Source organism: Panulirus ornatus, chromosome 55 (assembly GCF_036320965.1).
Source record: "Panulirus ornatus isolate Po-2019 chromosome 55, ASM3632096v1, whole genome shotgun sequence".
Taxonomy (NCBI): Eukaryota; Metazoa; Arthropoda; class Malacostraca; order Decapoda; family Palinuridae; genus Panulirus; species Panulirus ornatus.
The window spans coordinates 39,109,601-39,133,261 of NC_092278.1; the positions used below are offsets into that span (position 1 = coordinate 39,109,601).

Consider the following 23,661-nt stretch of genomic DNA (forward strand, 5'->3'; position numbering starts at 1 on the left):
CAAGGATTACATTGTTTACGTTCATACCTAGCAAGGATTACACAGTTTACGTTCATACCTAGCGAGGATTATTTAGTTTACGTTCATGCCTAGCGAGGATTATTTAGTTTACGTTCATGCCAAACCCTGTGTGTGTTATTACCTATTCTTACTGTACAGGGGGGAGTTGTATTCTGATGGGGCCCCATCTCTTGTTCTGTACAGGGAGGGAGTTTACACTGGTGGTGCCCCATCTCTACTGTACAGAGAGGGAGTTCTACACTCATGGGGCCCCATCTCTTGTACTGTACAGGGAGGGAGTTCTACACTTGTGGGGGCCCCCTATCTCTTGAACATTCTCTATCATACAACCCTTTAGATTCACGTATGTTGTCTGCACATACCATGTCTTCATTCATTTCTTCCATTCATCCACCACTTTCATACCATAAAAAGTGCTTCTTCACATCTATCTTTGTTAAGTTACTTGGTGGATCTCGGGTTAATTGTGTTGCTTGCTCTCTACATATATCTTAAAGAACTCTTCACTACGTCATCAATCGGGTTTAAAAACTTAGGGATTGTGATCCCGTCACCACTTACTCCTCTCTCTTCTGTGGTGGGCAAATTTAGAGCCTCTAGCCTTTCCCCATCATGCATCTCTCTTAATTTTGGTGACATGCATGATGTTCTCCTGTGGACCATATGTATCATCATCCCTCTGCTTCTCTTGGTGTGATGACCAAACTTGAGAAGCATAGTCTTGTTCTGCCCTTACGTAGGATGTGAACACCATCTTGAATACACCTCATCACTGGACCCTGGTGTACCCACTGGTTCTCTCAGTCAGCGAATAACTGATAACCTTCCACGTGTCTGATGTGTATCTGTCTTGGTCGACTGCCAGTAATACCAACATCGATTAAGAAGAGTCGCATTCTTGAAGCACACGGTCTTCGCGGGCCGGAGTGTCTCTCAAATACATGTGACGCGCGTAAAGTATATATATATATATATATATATATATATATATATATATATATATATATATATATATATATGCAGATTTCCAATTCAGTGCCGTCTGAGCCAAGTTTTTGAGATGTGAGTTAGTGGGCCAGCCTGTGTGGGTGCCGTGTACCAGCCAAGATCTGGCGTGTGTGTGCGAGTCAGATCTCACGCACAGTGAATGTCAACATGCTAAGTGACCTTTAGGATTACGTCTGACGAAAAGACGCGTCAGGTAAATTGTCGCTCGCTAAGTGTGGTGTCGCAAGCGTCTTTTATGCCGACGTGGCCTTGATGGTGTGTGGGTAGTGTGCACCCGGTTCACATCATTACCAGATACTGTAGGCTAAGTACAGGAAGCCGCGGCTTCTCATCAGACTCTGACGCATCACACGCCATAAGGAGACGTCTCTGTCCCTACTGACGGACGTACACCCTGGCCGTCACCAGGACGCGCGTCACACGCCATAACACGTCTCTGTCCCTACTGACGGACGTACACCCTGGCCGTCACCAGGCCGCGCGTCACACGCCATAACACGTCTCTGTCCCTACTGACGGACGTACACCCTGGCCGTCACCAGGACGCGCGTCACACGCCATAACACGTCTCTGTCCCTACTGACGGACGTACACCCTGGCCGTCACCATGATAACACTCCTCAGTCCTGTGTGGTTCGAGTGTGCTTGTGGTAGTAGTGTGGTGGCGGCAGTGGTGATGGTGGAGGAGAGAGGTGCGGCAGGAGCACGTCAAGTGTGACCGCACGTCTCACACCAGGACCGACTCCCGCCCACCCTGCACCACAGACTCAGCCTGACTCACACTCTCTCCACGGGAAACTCTCGCAGGTGCAGGAAAAGCCGATACGTTTTCGTGTACACCAGATCTCCTGAGTTTTCGTTCTTGAGTGTTATTATCGATCGTGATAATGAGGTGAACGATCCCGCCTCACCCAACACAGGTTTGATGACCTCCCTCCAGACAGGGCAGAGCGCTGGGCTGTCGAGCATAACACTAACTAGCGGCCAAATATCAGGAAAGTTCTACCTACACCACAACTCAGGACAGTAAGAAGTTATGTCAAACGTTTGTTACAATAAAAACGTTTAGGGTGGGAGTGACCCTGGCTCTTACATTAACAAAGTCATGTCAGTACATCCTGCCAAGTGCACGGGGAAGGGGACGTGCGTCAGCCGCCACAAACTGTCCCTCCTCAAGTCGGGTCTCACACACGACCCCCGGGTACCGGGTCCAATCCTCAGTCCCGAAGCTGAGCCAGGGTACAGCCACTGGCTGAGCTAGGGTGCAGCCACTGGCTGAGCCAGGGTAGAGTCACTGGCTGAGCCAGGCTAAAACCATTGGCTGAGCCAAGGTAGAACAATAGTATTGGCTGAGCCACGGTGCAGCCACTAGCTGAACCAGGGTAGTAGTACTAGCTGAGCCAGGGTACAGCCACTGGCTGAGCCAGGGTAGAACTGCTGGCTGAGCCAAGACAGCAAACAAACCCTCGGCTCTGGCTAACACTCACAACGCTTCCATACATACACCACAACGCCACACCTTAACGCTATACGCCAAAGATCGAACGAGGGTCCCTGGCTTCTGAAGGCGACCCAGCCCAGCAGACCACAGTGTTCCTGTCTGCTGGGATGTACAAGTTTATTCTATAATTCAATCTCCCGAAAAACTGTTTATTATTGACGTCATCAAACTGGTTTCAAAACTCAAAAGTTCTGAGCAAGTCACGACTTACTCTCACTTCCACGGAGGGCAGATTGATGCCCCCCTAACGTCTCGCTGCAGCCTAACTATTTGAATTCCTCTGAACATTCTTTATCAGATTAAGTGCTTCATTAGATGCAGTAACCAAACATTAGCTGAACATTCTAATTCTCACCAAATGTCAGATGTGAACAGTTTGTTGACTATCACTATTCTTGTACTTGAATGCAATTCTAGTATTTGTCAGTCGACAATTTGTCTCCTGCACCATCTCGTGTCGTGGGACTTTAGTGACGGTTAGGAAGATGGTCGACTCCCGAGCCCTTCTCACACGGATTCCTCCAGCTTATCTCCTGCTAGATAATGTTGGTAAGGAGGCCTTCCTTCACCGTGTCCCATCTTCTATCCATGTAGGTGGCCAGTCCTTCTAGCAAGTCATGAACGTAGATAAAGAAGATCAGCGGTCCCAGGGCTGGACCTTGCGGCACGCCCCTCCTGACCCCAACGCGTTTCAGAGTCGGCATCTCCGACATGCGTCCTTTGTTTTCCTTCATTAAGATAACCTTAGTATCAAGGGAGTCGCACCCTTATTCCTGGCTGAAGATCCAGTTCTTTACCATCCTCCTGTGTGGATCAGTGTCAAATGCTTTCTGACTGTCCAAATACACAAAATCTTTTTGTCTAGGTCAGAGCTCACTCCCGTGGAAGTTAGAGAGATTGCTTACACATGACATCCTTTCTATCAGTTCTTTGTTTTTTTCCACTAAGGGAGTTTCTCCTCTGCTAGTAGTGATCCATTTGTTTCCTGATTGTCTTTTCCAGTAAGTTACAGACCAAACCTGTCAGAGGTCGGTCAGTAGTTCAGCGGAATGTCACTTTCTTCTTTATCAAACAAAGGTATAACATTAGTCTTCCTCCACTCCCTTCACACTTTACCTCTCACCAGCAACATCTTGAATTATATTTCAAGTGGTGTGTCAAGTTGCATCAACACACTTCCTCAGAAAGTGTCACCACATAAAAACATATTTGTATTTTACTGGGAGGGAGTTCTGCGCCCGTGAGGTCGCATTTCTTTAACTATTTTCTTTCTTTTTTTTACTTCCATACAACCTTGTAAACTTTACAAGTATATGACTACCATTTGTTTCCTCTTTCTGTGTTACGGGGAGAATTTCACACTCGTGTTGACCCATCGCTTAACCTTGCTTATATGTACCATGTCTTTACTCCTACGTATGCATGCAAACACACACACACACACACACACACACACACACACACACAACGTAACGTAAACCAGGTACCCATTTATCGACCAGCCCTGAGGGCTGTCACGCCCAGGAGTCGAACCCCTGCGGGTCCGCCCGTACTTCATTTATGATCACTAACGCCAACCACTACACCACCGAGGCCTGTGGTGCACGTGCGTACATTAGTGTACGTGCGTATATTAGTGTATGTGCGTGTGTTGGCGTGAGGCAGTGCGAGGGATGACCAAGAACAGCGTCGACGGAAGACGTCATCAGGAAACTGATGATTGTGAAAACGGTGCAGGCAGTACTGCGCCCCGCCTCATCATGGCCTGGGACCAGCTTCATCATGTCTCTCCTCCTCCTCCAGACACCTGCAGCTGCGTCCACAACCACCCACTGGAGAGGAACAGCAGCGTGGGCAGCCCCCACCACAGCAACAGGACGCAGGCCACGGTGAACAAAGCCGCCACCAGATTTCCCAGGACCATGAGTATCATACAATCAGTGTTCTCTTTGCGTGAATAATAATTCTTATCCGCTTGTCTACCCTGAAGCTGAGTGAGTTGTCTGTGGTTGGTTGACCTTGCCAGCCGGCCGGCCGCCGGCCCCGCCTCCCTCAGCGCTTGTCCTGGCGTCCCAAAGGTTGGCCTGCGACACAGCCGGAGCCGACACCACCATGATGGTCCACGACGCTGTAGGGCTCATGTAGGCGGCTCATGGTCAACATGTAGGAGAGACAGGCAGTGTCCTGGTGTGTCCGATGTCTGTGGATCACGTCTTGAAGAACCTCAGTCGTAGCTACAGATATGGACGTTCACGCAATTCATGATGACGACCCTCCTCACCTGTTCTCACACTCTAAAGAACTGAGTTTATACTCGAATGATCATAAAACATTTCTGAACTTCTGCCAAGACTGAGGTAATCATGCTAGCCACGTGGGAGGCAGCCTTCTGGTAGCACGAAGAGTGTTTTGCAGACAAAGCTGAACTCAGGACGTATCTTGGCGAGGGAGGTCGTGGGAGAAGCACCGTACTGGTCGACTGTCGCCTTCCTGCTGACCTCACAACCACTACTTACGAGCAGGAGTCATAATCTCACACACTCACACACCGCTCTACCTCATGTTGCACACCTGGTGTCCCTGGCTCACTGCAGGCGAGCACCTCATATCCCAACATGCTTCTCTCACCTCAGATCTTACTCTAAACAAACGATTTTCACAAACTACCATCCCTGACTGCTGACCCCCGCCACCTGGCGAACTGCCGCTTTGTTCAAGTGTCACCTTAATGACCTGTGATGGTGAAGTGTCACCTTAATGACCTGTGATGGTGAAGTGTCACCTTAATGACCTGTGATGGTGAAGTGTCACCTTCACGATGGTGACCACTGATGCGTGTGGTCTCATACACCACACACCGTCCAGCACACCAAACCATTACCGATACCTACCTACCAGGGCATATGACACACCTGTCAACGCAGTCGAGCTGAGACGAAACATCTGTCATGATGAGAGCAGATGATGGCACACATCTGTCATGGTGAGAGCAGATGATGGCATACATCTGTCATGATGAGAGCAGATGATGGCACACATCTGTCATGGTGCGAGCAGTTGATGGCACACATCTGTCATGGTGAGAGCAGATGATGGCACACATCTGATATGGTGAGAGCAGATGATGGCACACATCTGACATGGTGAGATCAGATGATGGCACACATCTGACATGGTGAGAGCAGATGATGCTCTTACTTTCTCAATACAAGCGAACAATTGACTACAAACACCTGCAAATGGGTGAGGCTCTTGGACTAAACACCTGCCCAGCTGGTGAGGTGGGTGGCTACCCAGGACAACGCCATCTGCCCAGCTGGTGAGATGACTGGCTACCCAGGACAACACCACCTGTCCATCTGGTATAAACATCACTAGAACATTAACACAGGTGGTTCTGAAATACTCACCAGTACATCTCAAGCTGTAGACAGAGCCAGATCACGCGGCGTAAAAGGCTGGTTTCCAGCTGCGTGATGGAAGCGCAAGTCACGTCCATAAACACTTCCAGTCCTGAATCCACAAGGGGGGGTTGGGGCTCACTCAGTACCTCCAGCGACGCAGCCAGGGTTCGATACCCCCCATCAGCAGTCAGGACGAGCGACTTTGACCCGTATGTCACCACCACATTGCTCGGCCTGGTCACTAGTCCTCTCAAATCGTCAATATCAATATAAACAGATTCTTAATACACCACCAAAACCTCCAGCTATCGTCTGTACCTTCTCCATAGCCTCACGATGCCTGGACTTGCAACATCTGAACCCAAGAACATTTACACAGCTCTCACCCTCCCCACCAGAGTCACCTCTGGCTGACCCCTGCTGACCTTCCTCCCAAACCACCGCATAACAGCGGCAGACGAGGTCATGCACGACTGTCCGTCTGTGCCACGTACACAGACCAACACACAGCTTTCCTCAACCGTCATCACCTGGACGTCATCATCCGGCCCTTCGGGAAGAAGGTACTGCATCAGCCTTGCCACCGTCATCACCGCTTGTCATAGGAGATCCCTCGTTCCCGAGCTACAGTTATGAACCACAACTCCACCAAACCCATCCAGGCTCCTGCAGACCAATACAAGAACAGCCCATTCTTTGTCACCATTCTATCATGGATTGAGCCTCGCCCTCCGCGTCTACTACGTCAACCCTCAGACACCACAACTGATGACCTCGTTAGGTTAGGCCATGACGTCTTCTGTGATCTGTCCTTCCCATGAGCTGTCCTCCAGCAGATACCCTCGTCAGGGACCATCCGGGCTCCTGTTATCTGTCCTTCACATGAACTGTCCTCCAGCAGATACCCTCGTCAGGGACCATCCGGGCTCCTGTTATCTGTCCTTCACATGAACTGTCCTCAGGGAGATAACTTGGTCTCGGACCATCAGGTCTTGTGTTATCTGTCCAGTACTGTCATAACATACTGGTGTCACATGAGATCACCACCCACCGTCAGGAGGAGAGACCCTGCCACACAGTCATCACGGACGACCATCGCTACGCCATGTTGTTGACAACCTTCCCGCCAGACAAGTCTTGACTGCTGCTCGTGTGTGTGTGTGTGTGTGTGTGTGTGTGGTGTGTGTGTGTGTGTGTGTGTGTGTGTGTGTGTGTGTGTGTGTGTGTGTGTGTGTGTGTGTGTGTGTGTCCGTCACAACGGGTGTAATGTGTCGTGACTTGTCAACCGATCTCCTGAACTTATGACGTCAATGTCTTTACAAGGACAAGGTCAACACAACACATTTAGGAAACACAGACAGAGACGACGATGCTAGAGGACGAGGGAGGCGGGAGAGGAGTGTTGCAGAGAGCGTCAGGACGCTGGCTGGCTGGCTGGCTGGCTGGCGGAGGGCAGCGAGTTGTGGGACGGTTATTACTGGACGTGACGTACTCGTTCTGACACCCGCTCCCCACACACTGACCCCAGCTGACCACACCTCCTGCAGCCCTACTCCCACGCTCTCCACACACACACGCACCGTCCTTAGCCACATCCAAGGTTCTCCACACACAACTTCCTCACCTCCACCTCTCCACTCTCGCCAAACACGTCCTCCCCAGTTTCAAAACCTCTCTATCAAAGCCTGTAACAGTAACCCGTCTCCAGTAAACCTCTCCACCCACGCTCCGCTTGCTCCAGCAACACAGGAGGACCCTCCACCCACGCTCCGCTTGCTTCCACCAGTCCCGCCTTTACAATACCCTGCCACCTGTGGCAGTGTTCCACCCGACTTAACCTTTACAACGTAACATCCAGGTAGATGGATGGATGGAGAGGCAACGGTGCAGCTAAACCCTTCATTGAAGGAAGACCTCGAGTGGTCACGTCCGTACTGGAAATATCGCTCGAAGGATTAACGAACAGGTTATTTATCAATATGTACCAAGTTGTACCAGGCAGATGTGGTGTGTGTGTGGTGTGTGTGTGTGTGTGTGTGTGTGTGTGTGTGTGTGTGTGTGTGTGTGTGTGTGTGTGGTGTGTGTGTGTGTGTGTGTGTGTGTGTGTGTGTGTGTGTGTGTGGTGTGTGTGTGTGTGTGTGTGTGTGGATCTGGAATATTACATGATTTACAGGACAGAGGTCATCCTGTGTACCGAACTTGGTTCATATGACACCATTACAGTACTCTGTAATTACGAAAAAACTGAAATCACATTTTTGGGTCATATGAGGAGTCTATGTTCTCACAGGTTCAGTGTCTATGTTGTGTTATGTTTCCAGTTACCATGAAGGATGAGATAATAATCGGTCATGACACAGTCAGTTAACATGAAAATATTTGTTGACTCGCGAGTGCAACTACTGGTCTTGATGCCTCTGTCTTGCTTCACGTTGTTAACAAGTCGCTCTCACTTGGAGGGAGATAGTGGCCGGCCGTGCCAGGGAGGCTGGCTCACCTGGAGGGAGACAGTGGACGCCCAGATGGGGACGCTGACCCAGTTAGTGACCAACTTTTACCCGTCTGGAGTCAAGATCTAAACTGCTTCTTTGGTTAAGTTTCAGCTCCCTGGCTGGGGAACTGTGGCTGGCGGGGAACTCTGCCCCCGCCTCTCCTCCTCCTGACTCCGGGTGGAAACTCTGCCTGGTAAGTCGACTCACAAGAAAAACTGGACGGCGTTACCTTGGCATTTGCTGCTGGTCTGCCTTTTACCAGGGAGGTGACCAGGCCTCACGGTGGCTCGGGCAACACCCACAGCTTCCCTCCTGCTCGGGAAGTGTGCCATGACGGCCTCAACCTCAGCATCTGACGAATGTATACCTCTCCAACTGGGACACCACGAGGTCCATATTTGCTGCACCAATTTACTGCACGACGTTTGCAAAACATTTCCTCCCCAGTTGGCAGCTAAATCACATCTGTTTAGGCAGATATTTAGGTTCAATATTTGGACTGTAATGATGGTAATATATAGCAGGTCTGCCGGTGTGGCAATGGGCCGGGAGAGGACGGGAGACGGCTTTACCGGTGGCTGGTATGACCAGAGCTGAGCTGGCCAGGCGAAGGCTACTGTACACTTGCTCATTCCACCAACAAGACCATATCATTCGTCATTACCTTCACTGAACATAAGACATGATCTCCCAATGACTTCATGCATGTAACCACTCACTACTTCGCGTACTGTCGACAACACACTTGAAAACTGTAAAGCGTTTGAGGTCGTGTGCCGTGTCATGGCCAACAATTCTTCGGCAGAGAGCTACAGTCTCATCCGAGCGACGGATCCGGGTAAGTTTTTCTCCAGCGCGGTCCTCACAAGCAAGCAGTGTTGCAGGGTCACCACAAGGTGTGGCAAGTTGCAGGAGGTGTGGCTTTGTTGATGGAGGGTCATTGTACAAAGTGTCGTCACCTTCGTTGCCTCATTCTGGTGGGGGGCGCGGAGGATGAGAGCAGGCGAGGTCCGGGGAACGACGGACACCTCCATGACCAGGGGACGTGTACGATCCACAACAGACAGTAGCAGGAGGTGAGCTGGGGGAGGAGGGTCAGGGGCAACCTGGTGCCTCTCCTCAGAAATACAAGATAATAATGATCACGCACGACGATCAGGTCAGGTGGGGGCCGTCAGTCACGCCAGCTGAGCAACACACACGACCCACTCACACAAGACGAAGGAAAGTGGTGTTGCGCAGCGCGTTCTCCCGCACTTCACTTATGACGGAAGTGTGTCACTCTGACGGACAGATGGGGACCCGCCGTCTCAGGAATCGTACGGACCACGACGACTGGAGAGACTTGGTCTGTTAGAGGCCGGTGTGATCTGTTGTCCTCTGTGGTAAACCCGGACACGGTTGTAACAAAGACCATACGTGTGGGGTCAGGAGGGTCTGCAGGGCACACACTTGTAACAGAGACCATACGTGTGGGGTCCGGAGGGTCTGGGAGACGGGCACCTGAAGTCACGGGTTGGCACTCACTCCCACATATAAGTTTAGACGTTGTAATGGAAGGCATCGGTCGGTGGTGTGAGCCTAGGACTCACTGCCACCAAAGTCCTTGATCAAGTGCGTCCATAAGACAGAGAACGCACAACATGATGCTGGGTCCCACTTATCAGAAAAGGAAAGTATATTTAGCAGGTCGTTCTGTTATAGTCCAGTTGAGGTGATGTAGTCCAGACACATAACCAGCAGACGTGCAGAGCCACACCTCACTGGTGTAACAACCTTCTCAGTGACTGAAGTCCAAGTTCAGAAGGAGCAGCAGGCTGGCCACACCTGCAGTCAGGGCTGATCCGTCTCGACCCTTCCCTCCACTGCTCCACCTACTGCTCGAAATATAAAACCTGTCGCCGCCGCTATCATGAACGGACCTGTGCAGCAATTAATATGCACACACCCCACACACTGCCCACTCCCCCCTCTGTCATTATGACACACCCCACACACTGCCCACTCCCCCCTCTGTCATTATGACACAAGCCCTCGAGGTAAAAGCTCTGGACATACAGTTAGTAGATACGTCTACTACCTGCCTTAAAGACACAATCTTCATCTTTTCAATATTCGGCCGCGAAATCGTTGTTAGTTTAAGTGTCGTGTCCAGCAACCACATGACACACTGGCAAATATCACAGTCGCTTATAGAGAAATGTTCATGTATCCCTTCATGATGTTCATGTACACTGCACGGACAGAAGCACAAAGAATTTATAAAGTCACGAAGTGTGCAGCTAACATGATGCCAGAATAATGAGAGCTAAACTACTGGGCAAGGCTGGCGTCTTCAAACTCTCCCCATCTTGGAAGAGAGAAGAGTGAGGGGAAACTTGATCACAATAAAAGATGGACGATATGGACATTGGACACAAGGTTGAGAGGTGTAGGATTAGTGGAACCGGAAGAAATGACATGAAATCAAGTAAGAGAATTGAAAATAAGGATGTAAACAATTGCTTTCTTTTTACAGTAAAAGTGTAGTGGATGCTTGGAACAGACCGACTGAGGATATGATCAATGCGAGACCATAAACAAAGATTCGTTAACAGATTGTACGATAGTTGAAGGCGTTCGAGAGAAGGGGGCGCCTCCACGAGTGTAGCTCTCTCTCTCTCTCTCTCTCTCTCTCTCTCTCTCTCTCTCTCTCTCTCTCTCTCTCTTTCTCTCTCTCTCTCTCTCCGTGCAGTACAAACAGGTCGTTACGATACTCAGTACAACCATTCAGTCGTGGCGACGCCCATGGAGAAAGTACGATGTGTGTTGTGGTGTGTGGGATTCACAGAGCTGTGTGAGCGAGACTCACGCTGGACCGTTCTTGATAACACGCAAACTTGGAGAAATTCCTCAGTGATATTCGACAAGGGAAACAATGTACGTTGATACAGTTAATAAATATTAATGACAATCTCCGGGAGGCTTTTCTTACACACCCTGTACGTATAATTTACATTCCCAAGTTATAATTATATTCATAATCCACCCTCACCCTTCAATTATTTGCACGCCTCAGTTATCATTATGTGTATTATTCACATTCCTCTTAAATTAACTGGACCTTCCTTGTTGCTATTATACTTTAAATGTAGAAAATATGAAACAATGTAATGTGTAACATTACAGTATATATATATATATATATATACACACGAATAAAGTGCATATGAACGCGCACCTTCATAGAACATACAAACCTCCAACAGCCAGGATCGAACCCGGGACCCCTGTGCAAGAGGCAGGCATGCTAACCGCTAGGCTATGGGCCTGGCTAATAGGAAACAACTATTCGAATACTAAGTACTCAAATACCCTTCGTCTCACAATGGTGAGCAACGGGGTCTATACCGGTTATTTCCCAACTGGCGCATAGATATGATGGTCACACTTGTCCGTGATGACAGTATGAAGGTGAAATCGAACTTCAGCAGGAGTTCATACAATTCTATTTAACATGTCATTTTTCTCTACATGTGGCAGGACATGTTTCATGGAGACAATCCACCTCATCATCAGGTGTTGCCAGGACTTAATAAAGTTATCTAAATCCCAACATCACACTTGGTTCCCGCCCGCCGTACACTGTGTGTCTATGGCTGGCTATGTGTCACATGAGGCGAGAACATTATCGACTTGTCTATATAAACCGGATCACAAGCCACGGTCGCACTCACGTGTTGTTACGCATACTGCAGAAACTGTGTACCCTTACCATCAGACAGCTACTGTGTACCCTTACCATCAGACAGCTTTCCCCTTTGTTGCACCACACTGTGAGCTAACATACGCACCACATGCACATACCGAGGTGATACGTTCTGTGCGGTGACGCTGCACAACACAAATGACCTCTTCATTGCGTACCGCCGAGAGTCCAGAACTGCTGCCTCGAAGTTAACAACAACAACAACAACAACAACAACAACAGACACAGACCTTCACCTGCACTCATCATCCCTCACAACACCACGTCTTCCCATACACTGCCTGTACACGTAGCCACCGTCCTTCACAAATAACATCCTTCACTGCTTGGAGGTAAACACGGAACATATTCAGGGAGGGAGGCTCAACATATGATAAAACCCACACAACATGTTTCCCTCAAAAGACTGACCAGTTTGTAGGTTACGTCTGTACTGTTCGTGTGGTAGTGACCAACATGGTCTGTACTGTTCGTGTGGTAGTGACCAACATGGTCTGTACTGTTCGTGTGGTAGTGACCAACATGGTCTGTACTGTTCGTGTGGTAGTGACCAACATGGTCTGTACTGTTCATGTGGTAGTGATCAACATGGTCTGTACTGTTCGTGTGGTAGTGATCAACATGGTCTGTACTGTTCGTGTGGTAGTGACCAACATGGTCTGTACTGTTCGTGTGGTAGTGATCAACATGGTCTGTACTGTTCGTGTGGTAGTGATCAACATGGTCTGTACTGTTCGTGTGGTAGTGACCAACATGGTCTGTACTGTTCGTGTGGTAGTGACCAACATGGTCTGTACTGTTCGTGTGGTAGTGACCAACATGGTCTGTACTGTTCGTGTGGTAGTGACCAACATGGTCTGTACTGTTCGTGTGGTAGTGACCAACATATCATGAACTGCAATGCTGAGACAGACCCTGCCACACAAAACGTGTCGTCCAGTATTCCCTCCGTCCATACGCCTCTTTCCAGTAGGCGCGTCACAACACCCACGACACCATCTTGAGCAACAACGAGAATCTGGGAACTCGGAACTGTCTACCCCAACACTAGGCCTCCACCGCCCTCACCACCACCAGGTCATTCCCACGCCTCCTTACTGTGGTGAAAAATGTGGTGCAAGTCATACCGCGCCGGTATTAGAATATAGTAGTAGTAGTAGTAGTAGTAGTAGTAGTAGTAGTAGTAGTAGTAGTAGTTATGTCAGTGATAGTGAGAGTAACACAAACAGCTTTAGCAGCAACAACAACACCAGCTGTAACAATAGCAGCAGCAGCAGCAGCAGTAGTAACAGTAACACCAGCAGCAGTAACACCACCAGCAGCAGTAACACCACCAGCAGCAGTAACAGTAACAGTAACACCAGCAGTAACACCAGCAGCAGCAGTAGTAACAGTAACACCAGCAGCAGTAACAGTAACAGTAACACCAGCAGTAACACCAGCAGCAGCAGTAGTAACAGTAACACCAGCAGCAGTAGCAGCAGTAACAGTAACACCAGCAGCAGTAACACCACCAGCAGCAGTAGCAGCAGTAGCAGCAGTAACACCAGTAGCAGGAGTAACAGCAGCAGTAGTAACGTACGAGTCTGGCCTCCCTCAGTAATGCTACTCTGCAGGACATGATCACAACACATGATCCCAGCATCCCCCCGGGACCTGCAGCCAGCGTGGTGTCGCACGAGGCTCCATCTGCGACGCGTCCGACGCAACGATGACGCACGCTGGCCCGATGCGTAGCGGCACCAGTGCGTCTGGCGGCACACGAGCCGTAGCGACGTGGCGGAAGCGGCGTCTCGTCTCCCTGGGTCTGTCTGCCAGGAGGCGTTGGCCACAGCAGGAGGAGGAGGAAGGAGCGCCATTTTACCCTACGGTTCCGGGAGGCCGCCCTGATGCTTGGCTGCACCTGGCACTTACTACACACAGGACAACGACGGACACGGTTGACGTACACTGGGACAACGACGGACCCGCTTTACGTGTACCAGGACAACGACGGACCCGCCTCACCACGACACATTCGTTGCCCTCCCCAGGTCTTCCTATCTGTTACGACGGCAAATCCATTTCATGATTTATTTCTTCCCAGACATCACGAAATATTGTGCCAGCAACGAGTGCACAGCGACGCTTGTAAACACATTCGTATGACGTGCGAAAACACACATTTACGACCACTTACTACTACTCCATGTTGTGGGGTTCAGAAGGTCATACAACGTTAAGATCATATTATATACCCGTATGACCTGGTATACTGTACTTCTACACCAGTATGACCTGGTATACTGTACCTCTACACCGGTATATCAGGGTATACTGTACCTCTACACCGGTATATCAGGGTATACTGTACCTCTACACCGGTATATCAGGGTATACTGTACCTCTACACCGGTATATCAGGGTATACTGTACCTCTACACCGGTATATCAGGGTATACTGTACCTCTACACCGGTATATCAGGGTATACTGTACCTCTACACCGGTATATCAGGGTATACTGTACCTTCACGAAGGCAATGCCGGGTGTACCGTCCCAACACACAACACTGGAGGACATAACATAATTGTCATTAACACTTTACATGAACCAGGATTATGTATTAATGCTACATCCTTGAGCATGATACAGGCACACACCGTCAGCATGATACAGGCACACACCGTCAGCATGATACAAGCACACCGTCAGCATGATACAAGCACACCGTCAGCATGATACAGGCACACACCGTCAGCATGATACAGGCACACACCGTCAGCATGATACAGGCACACACCGTCAGCATGATACAGGCACACACCGTCAGCATGATACAGGCACACACCATCAGCATGATACAGGCACACACCGTCAGCATGATACAGGCACACACCGTCAGCATGATACAAGCACACACCGTCAGCATGATACAGGCACACACCGTCAGCATGATACAGGCACACACCGTCAGCATGATACAGGCACACACCGTCAGCATGATACAGGCACACACCGTCAGCATGATACAGGCACACACCGTCAGCATGATACAGGCACACACCGTCAGCATGATACAGGCACACACCGTCAGCATGATACAGGCACACACCGTCAGCATGATACAGGCACACACCGTCAGCATGATACAGGCACACACCGTCAGCATGATACAGGCACACACCGTCAGCATGATACAGGCACACACCGTCAGCATGATACAGGCACACACCGTCAGCATGATACAGGCACACACCGTCAGCATGATACAGGCACACACCGTCAGCATGATACAGGCACACACCGTCAGCATGATACAGGCACACACCGTCAGCATGATACAGGCACACACCGTCAGCATGATACAGGCACACACCGTCAGCATGATACAGGCACACACCGTCAGCATGATACAGGCACACACCGTCAGCATGATACAGGCACACACCGTCAGCATGATACAGGCACACACCGTCAGCATGATACAGGCACACACCGTCAGCATGATACAGGCACACACCATCAGCATGATACAGGCACACATCGTCAGCATGATACAGGCACACACCGTCAGCATGATACAGGCACACACCATCAGCATGATACAGGCACACATCGTCAGCATGATACAGGCACACACCGTCAGCATGATACAAGTGCCAAGTCCCCAGCGTCATGACGCTAGAAGTAGCGGGTCTACATAATCAAGCTGGTACAAGTAGCGAGTCCACAGCACCACAAGTAGCGAGTGTGTGTGAGGTGTCGGTACATACGGAGGGTCCACATCATCAAGATGATACAAGCATCAGATGCCTCTCAGTCACTGCTGGGACACGATGAAGGCGCCTTCCTACTTCCTGGTGGGGAGGTCCTCGCGCAGCAGGACGCATGAGGGTCGAGGGTCGTGGGAGAGGAGCCATTTGAGCCCCCCCGGTGCAGGAGGGTTAAGAACCACTCACCCCAATAGCAGTGGTTCTCCCAGGGGTAAGTGTGGGAGGCAGAGGACTGCAGGTGGTGTAGTGGTATACGTGGGAGAAGGGAGAGGAGAGAGAGAGAGAGAGAGAGAGACAGAGAGAGAGAGAGAGAGAGAGAGAGAGAGAGAGAGAGAGAGCAGTGTAGGGGTGATGCATGTCAAGCAAGGCGTCCGTCCATAACATGAGTGGGAGGTGGACGAGGCTGGTATCGCTGGCTGTTGAACCTGAGATGAAATGCGACAAAGTTGTCTCATGCACTTCTCCATGCCTCTTGGAGCAACTGTCTCATGAACACTTTAATTACCATTAGACCTACTCGGTAATTCACTGAGTACAAAGCTAATTATGAATGTTGTTATGATGGTGCAGAAGATACCTCACTGGATGATGGTTCGAGAATACACAAGTTGTACCGTTACTGTCGCTAGTGGAGTACTAGCATTGCCTCACTCGTGTTCCCGATGATCGTTTCGCGTCGTCCTTGAAATATATACATTATATAAACCTGAACAGGTTCCTGAGTATGGTCACCACATGGATTAATTTGTACGACGTTTCCTGTGACCATGAGGCGTACATCCGCAGCAGCTTTGTACTGTGTCTTGCTACACTTAGAGACGGACACAGATCAGGAAGGATCTGTGCCATTCTTCACGATTTCGTAGCCAGGGTCACCCGGCTCTTGCGGTGTGCCAGTGGCCGGCGGTACCCGGCAGATGTGAGGGCTGGCACTTGCCTCACCTCCTTGAAGTTCCTGTATCCCTGAGGCTAACCTCACGAGGTGTACTGTATTGGTAGCATCACCAGTGATGGTCGACACGGCCACACTGCTAATGGTAAGTAATCTCAAGTAAGAATAACTACATTTCACTTCTTCCTTTCATGTGAGTTGGTAATGACACCGAGAGCAAGAGCTCAGGAATAATCTTTCCCAAATATTACAGTTGCCAACCTCTCCACATTACAGGTGCCAACCTCTCCACATTACAGGTGCCAACCTCTCCACATTACAGTTGCCAACCTCTCCACATTACAGGTGCCAACCTCTCCACATTACAGGTGCCAACCTCTCCACATTACAGGTGCCAACCTCTCCACTTTACAGGTGCCCACCATTCCACCACACACACACACTTCAAGTAAAACGCCACATTTCAGGTTTTGTTTAATGTCATTACTGTTGTTGTACGAAGAATCTTCACACTAACTTCACTCAAGGTATCATCCATAAATATTGACTGATATTTATACGTGTCTCTCTTTCCAGATGGCGCGACACAAGCTATGGCCGCTGCTGTGGGCGGCGGTATGGGCGTGGACGGCCGCCCAGTACATAGGAGAGGAGAACCTCTCACCCATACAGCAAACGGCAGTGTAAGTCCCTCATAATCCTTATTGATCTGATCATGTTAGGAATGCTTCACCTGGTCTCCCTCTGCCACACACACAACCACAGTCCACAGCACGGGCTCTTGTGCTCCCGACCTTCTCCAACCAGCCCTGGAGTTGAATCAAACCTGTCTATGGCGGTCTACCTCCTGCCAGCCTCACCTTTCATCTTCCTGGTGCACGATCGTCTGAGCAGCGTAAATCACTGTCTTCTCCCTCAACCTTCGCGTTTGACCTCCTTCCAATCACATCCTCCTCATCCTTATGTTGTTACTACCTAACATGTGTCTCCCCCTCCCCCCCCTCGTCGTGTCTGGGATCTCTCTCTCTCTCTCTCTCTCTCTCTCTCTCTCTCTCTCTCTCTCTCTCTCTCTCTCTCTCTCTCTCTCTCAACCGTTTCCTTACTTCCATCTCCAAGCTTCAGCATGACACAGTGAGCGTGTTATCTCACATCATAGATACTGACTAATGACCTTATCATGTCCGCTGTTTGAGCAGAGAAATTTACCGTTGTTCTTCGCGTGTATTATGTAGTTCTCCACACAGACGTATGTATGTTCACACATCACCCACCAGCTTTACCGGGATGCGCAGCACACGCGCGCAGGATGGCAGCAAGTTCAAGTAAGGCAGATGTAACAAGGGAATCTCACGTTGCCGAACGCCCCGCTATGAGTTAAGAATCAGGCAAAATATAATCATGAACTCCAAAATCAGCAAGAATTAATATGCCCTGATATCTGTCCTGGCCTGATACATATACAGGGTCTGCAAAAACTTCTTGTTCGCCGCCCCCCATTGTACCATCAAAAGCGGAACACTTACAATTTACTACCTTTTCATCTCTCCTTTGGCTCTTGGTTGCGACCTGCGGACGTCTGGGCACGGAAATGCCAAGGTTCCTGAAGTATTCCAGGCCCATATTTTGGGTCCATAGGGACTGGATCTCCTGAAAGAGGCTGATGAGGCGTTCCATGAAGCAAGGTTCCAGCGGTTCTCGACTGGGTTAAGGTCTGGATATTACCAGGCCACTCCAGGATGTGTCATAGACGTGCAGTTCCCTCCTACGTTACTACACTCTTTTCTGTCATCTGAGACAGCATGGGTAACTGAATACCTTAATCAAAGCCATTTTCACGGGTAACTGAATACTCTAATCAAGGCTATATCATTAACATTATACACATACATACACCTGAACCACCAGGTACACAATTCACTGACCAGCTCCTATTTGAGGATGAAAAGCTGGATGGACTGTGGTCCGTCTGCCACGACTAGTATTCGAACCTAAGCAAAGCTTTGGAATTGCGAGTCACAAAATCTGATTATCACGTCACCTGCACAGAGGACACCCGCATGCATCATGTACTGTTCTTGCGTCATCATGACGTAAACATGTTCACAGATAAGACAGACGTAAGGGGTGACCACAGAATGTCCCAGTAGACTACATATAAGGCCATACATATTGGCCTCCTGCCCACTTACACAATGCCTCTAGTGTAAACATTATCGTAGGCTACACTGTACTACAGACACCGCGGTTAGCATGGACCTGTGTGAGGGGCGAGTTTTCATTCTACTTATTTTATTCATGTATATTTTCAGTATATATATATATATATATATATATATATATATATATATATATATATATATATATATATATATATATATATATATGCTTATTCTGTGACGATATATGTGTACTTTGCTACGATATAAGTTTATTACGTTACAATATACGTTCACTGCGTTACAATATACACTTACTTCGGTACAATATATTTTTACTTCGTTACTAAATACGTTTATTTCGTTACTGTCACTTCTTTTGAAAGTCCTCGTTACTCGCCGGTGGGGGGGTGGGGGTTGTGGAGGGGGGGATGCGGGTTGTCACGTTGACAGTGTTACTGATCCGTGAAGGCATCAACGGGAAGTAACAACAGCGTTACCAGCGACACAAGTAACTCGAGATGCCCCCGGGTAACAGGTAACCAAGTAACCGTAGTCTTTCCTGCTAGTATGTGCTACATCAGCAACAATATTTATAATTCTAAGTAAATGAGAGAAAAAATCCGGTCACGAGGCAAGTAACGAAGAACTGGTCATCCGTTACTGTGCTCTAGGGGCGCCACCGTGCGGCAACCCCCTGAGACGCATTCTCCCCAGCTACTGACGTACGACACTTAAGACGCTCCCCACGGCAGGTGGGAAACATGGACGTTCTTGCGTCCGGATTGTCATCCGATACACAACTATTACTCGTTACTTTTGCATACGTTAGTACTTCTGTTTACATTGTGAGTCGTGCATTATGAGTCGTGCATTGAGTCGTGCATTGTGAGTCGTGCATCATGAGTCGTGCCTTATGAGTCGTGCATTATGAGCCGTGCATCGTGCCCGTACTCACGAGGACGTGACCGCAGTCATGAGGTCCTCGTGTCGTGTAGCTCCGCCGGAAGTGGTGGTGGGCGTCGCCGGAAGCGGTTGTGTGAGTGCCAGTCGTGGACGGACATGACGCCATACAAGATGAATTCTTGACCACAACCTTAGCCTGTGTGTGTGTGTGTGTGTGTGTGTGTGTGTGTCGTGTTCCCTCACCTTCTGAACGTAACCCTGTCATCATAACAATACTTCCATCTCATATCCACATCTTTTACGTCATCCTTCTTCCATGCTCGCCACCTGCCTCCTGGTGGTTCATCTCTTATTTCTAATTATGAAGAACTTCTCAAACGTGACCAGTAGCCACCCAGTACTTTCCCACCACGTCTCTCTTCGTCTTTCCCACCACGTCTCTCTTCGTCTTTCCCACCACGTCTCTCTTCGTCTTTCCCACCACGTCTCTCTTCGTCTATGCTTGGTGTAGGACATTATCCATCTCTTGTGGTGGAGTCTTATTTCCACTCTTGCAGACCGTCTCCAGCCTACAAGATGGGCGACCCTGACAGTGGTGACCGGAGATGGCGACATATAACTCCAACTTGGGCGTTACAAAGATTATTGTAAATTCTTCCCTGAGCATCTCCAGGGACGTGTGATCGACGACTGTTGTGATTCTGGCCTCGTTGGTAGAACTACTGATAGGATTTTCCTGTGCTAAGCTTCGTTTTTTGTGAACCCCAGATTGTGGGAGATTACCGGTTGGTACAATACGGGGAGGGAGTTGTACATTCGCTGAGTCCCATCTCTCGAGCTTTCTTCGTGTACGTTATCAAACGTCTCTATCCACAGTTGCATTACTGACCTTCTTCCCACAGATCCACAATTCCTTGGGTATAATTCTTGGCACTTTTCAAAGACAAGTTCAATGTCAATATTGTCAGAATGATTTGATAAGCTTGAAGGTTTTTATCAAATTTCCCTCTTACTCTTTTCTCTTCCCTGGTAAGCAAATATGCAGCCTCTCCTTGTACCTTGTGAGACGTGCACGGGATAGAACGATCTGGAGCGATGTGGTATACAGAGGGCGACGTCTGTCATTTGAATGAACTAGGGCATATGAAGCGGTCATGAGAAACCACGGAACGGTCTGTGGGGCCAGGATGTGTAAATGGGGCTCTGGTTTCGGCGTATTATATATGACAATTACAATTGGATGAGAGAGAGAGAGAGAGAGAGAGAGAGAGAGAGAGAGAGAGAGAGAGAGAGAGAGAGAGAGAGAGAGAGAGAGAGAGAGAGAGAGAGAGAGTGGAAAGCTTACAAAATGGCCCTGGGTATGGCCACGTTGCCCCAGCCTGGGGCGTGCATAGTGAAAGTTGTGTTCCAGTCAGTCGACCTTGGGAGGCGAGAGGCTTCTTGCCACAGCGCACACCGGGTGGGTGTGCACGCCTCGCATCACACCGCCAGCCAGCAGGTAGATGGTTGTAGAGGGGAATGGAAGACCGAGATTACCTGGTGTGACGTTGCCTGTCTCACACCTTATCGTTCCGTCTGCTTGGTTGGCCTGATGGCCGCTCATCAAGGCTTGCCTCAACGTAGGGCACTAGCCACATTACCCTGGACGTATCTGGGCGTCACGTACTGGTGGGAAGGGAAGTTGTATGTGGGAGGGTGTGGAGCGTGGTGCACGGGAGGGTGCGTGGGCGTGGTGTATGGGAGGGTGTGTGGGTGTGGTGTGTGGGAGGGTGTGTGCGCGTGGTGTATGGGAGGGTGTGTGAGCGTGGTGTGTGGGAGGGTGTATGGGCGTGGTGTGTGAGCGTAGTGTTTGAGCGTGGTGTGTGGGAGGGTGTATGGGCGTGGTGTGTGGGAGGGTGTGTGCGCGTGGTATGTGGGAGGGTGTGTGGGCCTGGTGTGTGGGCGGGTGTATGGGCGTGGTGTGTGGGAGGGTGTGTGGGCGTGGTGTGTGGGAGGGTGTATGGGCGTAGTGTGTGGGAGGGTGTGTGGGCGTGGTGTGTGGGAGGGTGTATGGGCGTGATGTGTGGGAGGGTGTGTGGGCGTGGTGTGTGGGAGGGTGTATGGGCGTGGTGTGTGGGAGGGTGTGTGGGCGTGGTGTGTGGGAGGGTGTATGGGCGTGGTGTGTGGACGTGGTGTGTGGGAGGGTGTATGGGCGTGATGTGTGGGAGGATGTGTGGGCGTGGTGTGTGGGAGGGTGTATGGGCGTGGTGTGTGGGAGGGTGTGTGGGCGTGGTGTGTGGGAGGGTGTATGGAGAGTCGTGAGAGCCAAGGACATTACAGCATGTAGGTTGCTGAAGGAGAAAAGTTCAGGAAGTAAAGAAAACAAGACGGAGACAGATTCCTGCCCTGGGGGAATCCCCGTCTCTTGAAGGTCATCTACTACCCAACAACACTTTACCAATTCGTGTAGCTCTGCACGCTCACTGTACCGCCGCTTATGTTATTTCTCTCAGCCTCTGCTCTGCTTCGGTAAATGTGCTGCTCTACACGAGTCACTTTTCCAACGCGTTCCCTGCTTCATATCATGTAACGGTCTCTCGTTGTTTCATCTTTGTATCTCTCGAAAAAAAAAAAAAAACACCTTTGCCCTGCCGACGTCATCACGCTAGTTCAGAGAACTGAAGGTTGTGATCAAGTGACCCGCCTTACTCTTCTCTCTTCTAAGGTGGCTACGTTTATGACCTTCAACCGCTCACTGTGCCCAAGCCTGAGAAGCATATTCTTAAAGTATGTCGTTGATAGTATGCTGAACATTTTCTTATCCATATACTTCAAAGCGATTCTATTATTTGCCAACGGACAGTTTCTCTCCTTTTCAGTTCTCCTAAAGGTAGAACTCTGACAACAGGTTCGGTACAGATTTGACTACCAAGTCCCCCTCATACACAGATTCCTGTAGCTTCTTTTCTACAAAATAATGATCGTATCGAGGACTTCTTTCAGTATGTCTCATCTTCATTATTGCATATCTACTCTACCTGAATTTCATGTTAAATGTCGAAACATCTTTGGATTTTGTCTTGGTCCCCTTGTAAGTTGATGCAGTCCTTATCATTCATTACTTGCCTTGTGATTACCCACTAACATATTAAGGTGAGTTCGGTCTCTCTGGAATGAACCTTTGCACAGATCAAGATCAACGGTCCAGGCACTGAACCCTGTGGTACGCCACTGGTGATCGTAACCCATTTCGAAAAGGTTCCACTTAAATGTGTTCTTCGTTTTCTTCCACGAAGCCTTTCTTTGTCTATCCATCGAGGAGTCTGCACCACATTCTGGCCTGAAGATGCAGCCTATTCGAACATAATCTAATCTAATCTAGCCTAATCTAACCTAACCTAGCCAAACCCAAATGTAACTTAGCCCACGGGGACGAGCCAGTTTGGCGAGTTGGAAGGTCTCCAAGTGCTGCTATGTTTTTCCAACCCCATTCATAAGGATACCCCCTAGCAAGAATGTACCCCTATTATGTTTATCCACACATATCCTAAATCCTACATGTCTTTCTTTTATTTACGAGGAATATGAATGTTGTCTTTTACAATTATGTTCTCGTGTTTTTTTTTTTTTTTTTTTTTTTTTTTCTTTTTGTAAGAAGATGCTTGTAAATGCAGGACACGGCTGATAATGCCTTCGGCCACCTGGAGCTGCGTATGAAAGGTAAGTCACCAGGTTTACTACTTGTGTATATCTCATCTTCCACTAATGGTGTTCATGTGGTGACTGATTTCGTTTGTGT

The 23,661-nt window shown here is 49.3% G+C and overlaps 1 protein-coding gene across 7 annotated transcripts in view; it reads left to right on the plus strand.

Annotated features, from left to right (window-relative positions):
• The window catches only part of pot (zona pellucida domain protein papillote), a 166,377-nt gene that overhangs the window by 130,943 nt on the left and 11,773 nt on the right, over positions 1-23,661 (plus strand). For all 7 annotated transcript variants that reach the window (XM_071693521.1, XM_071693520.1, XM_071693514.1 and 4 more), the window contains one exon: positions 17,398-17,504. In XM_071693521.1, the coding sequence (XP_071549622.1) occupies positions 17,398-17,504 (107 nt within the window). The remainder of the gene's footprint in view (positions 1-17,397; positions 17,505-23,661) is intronic.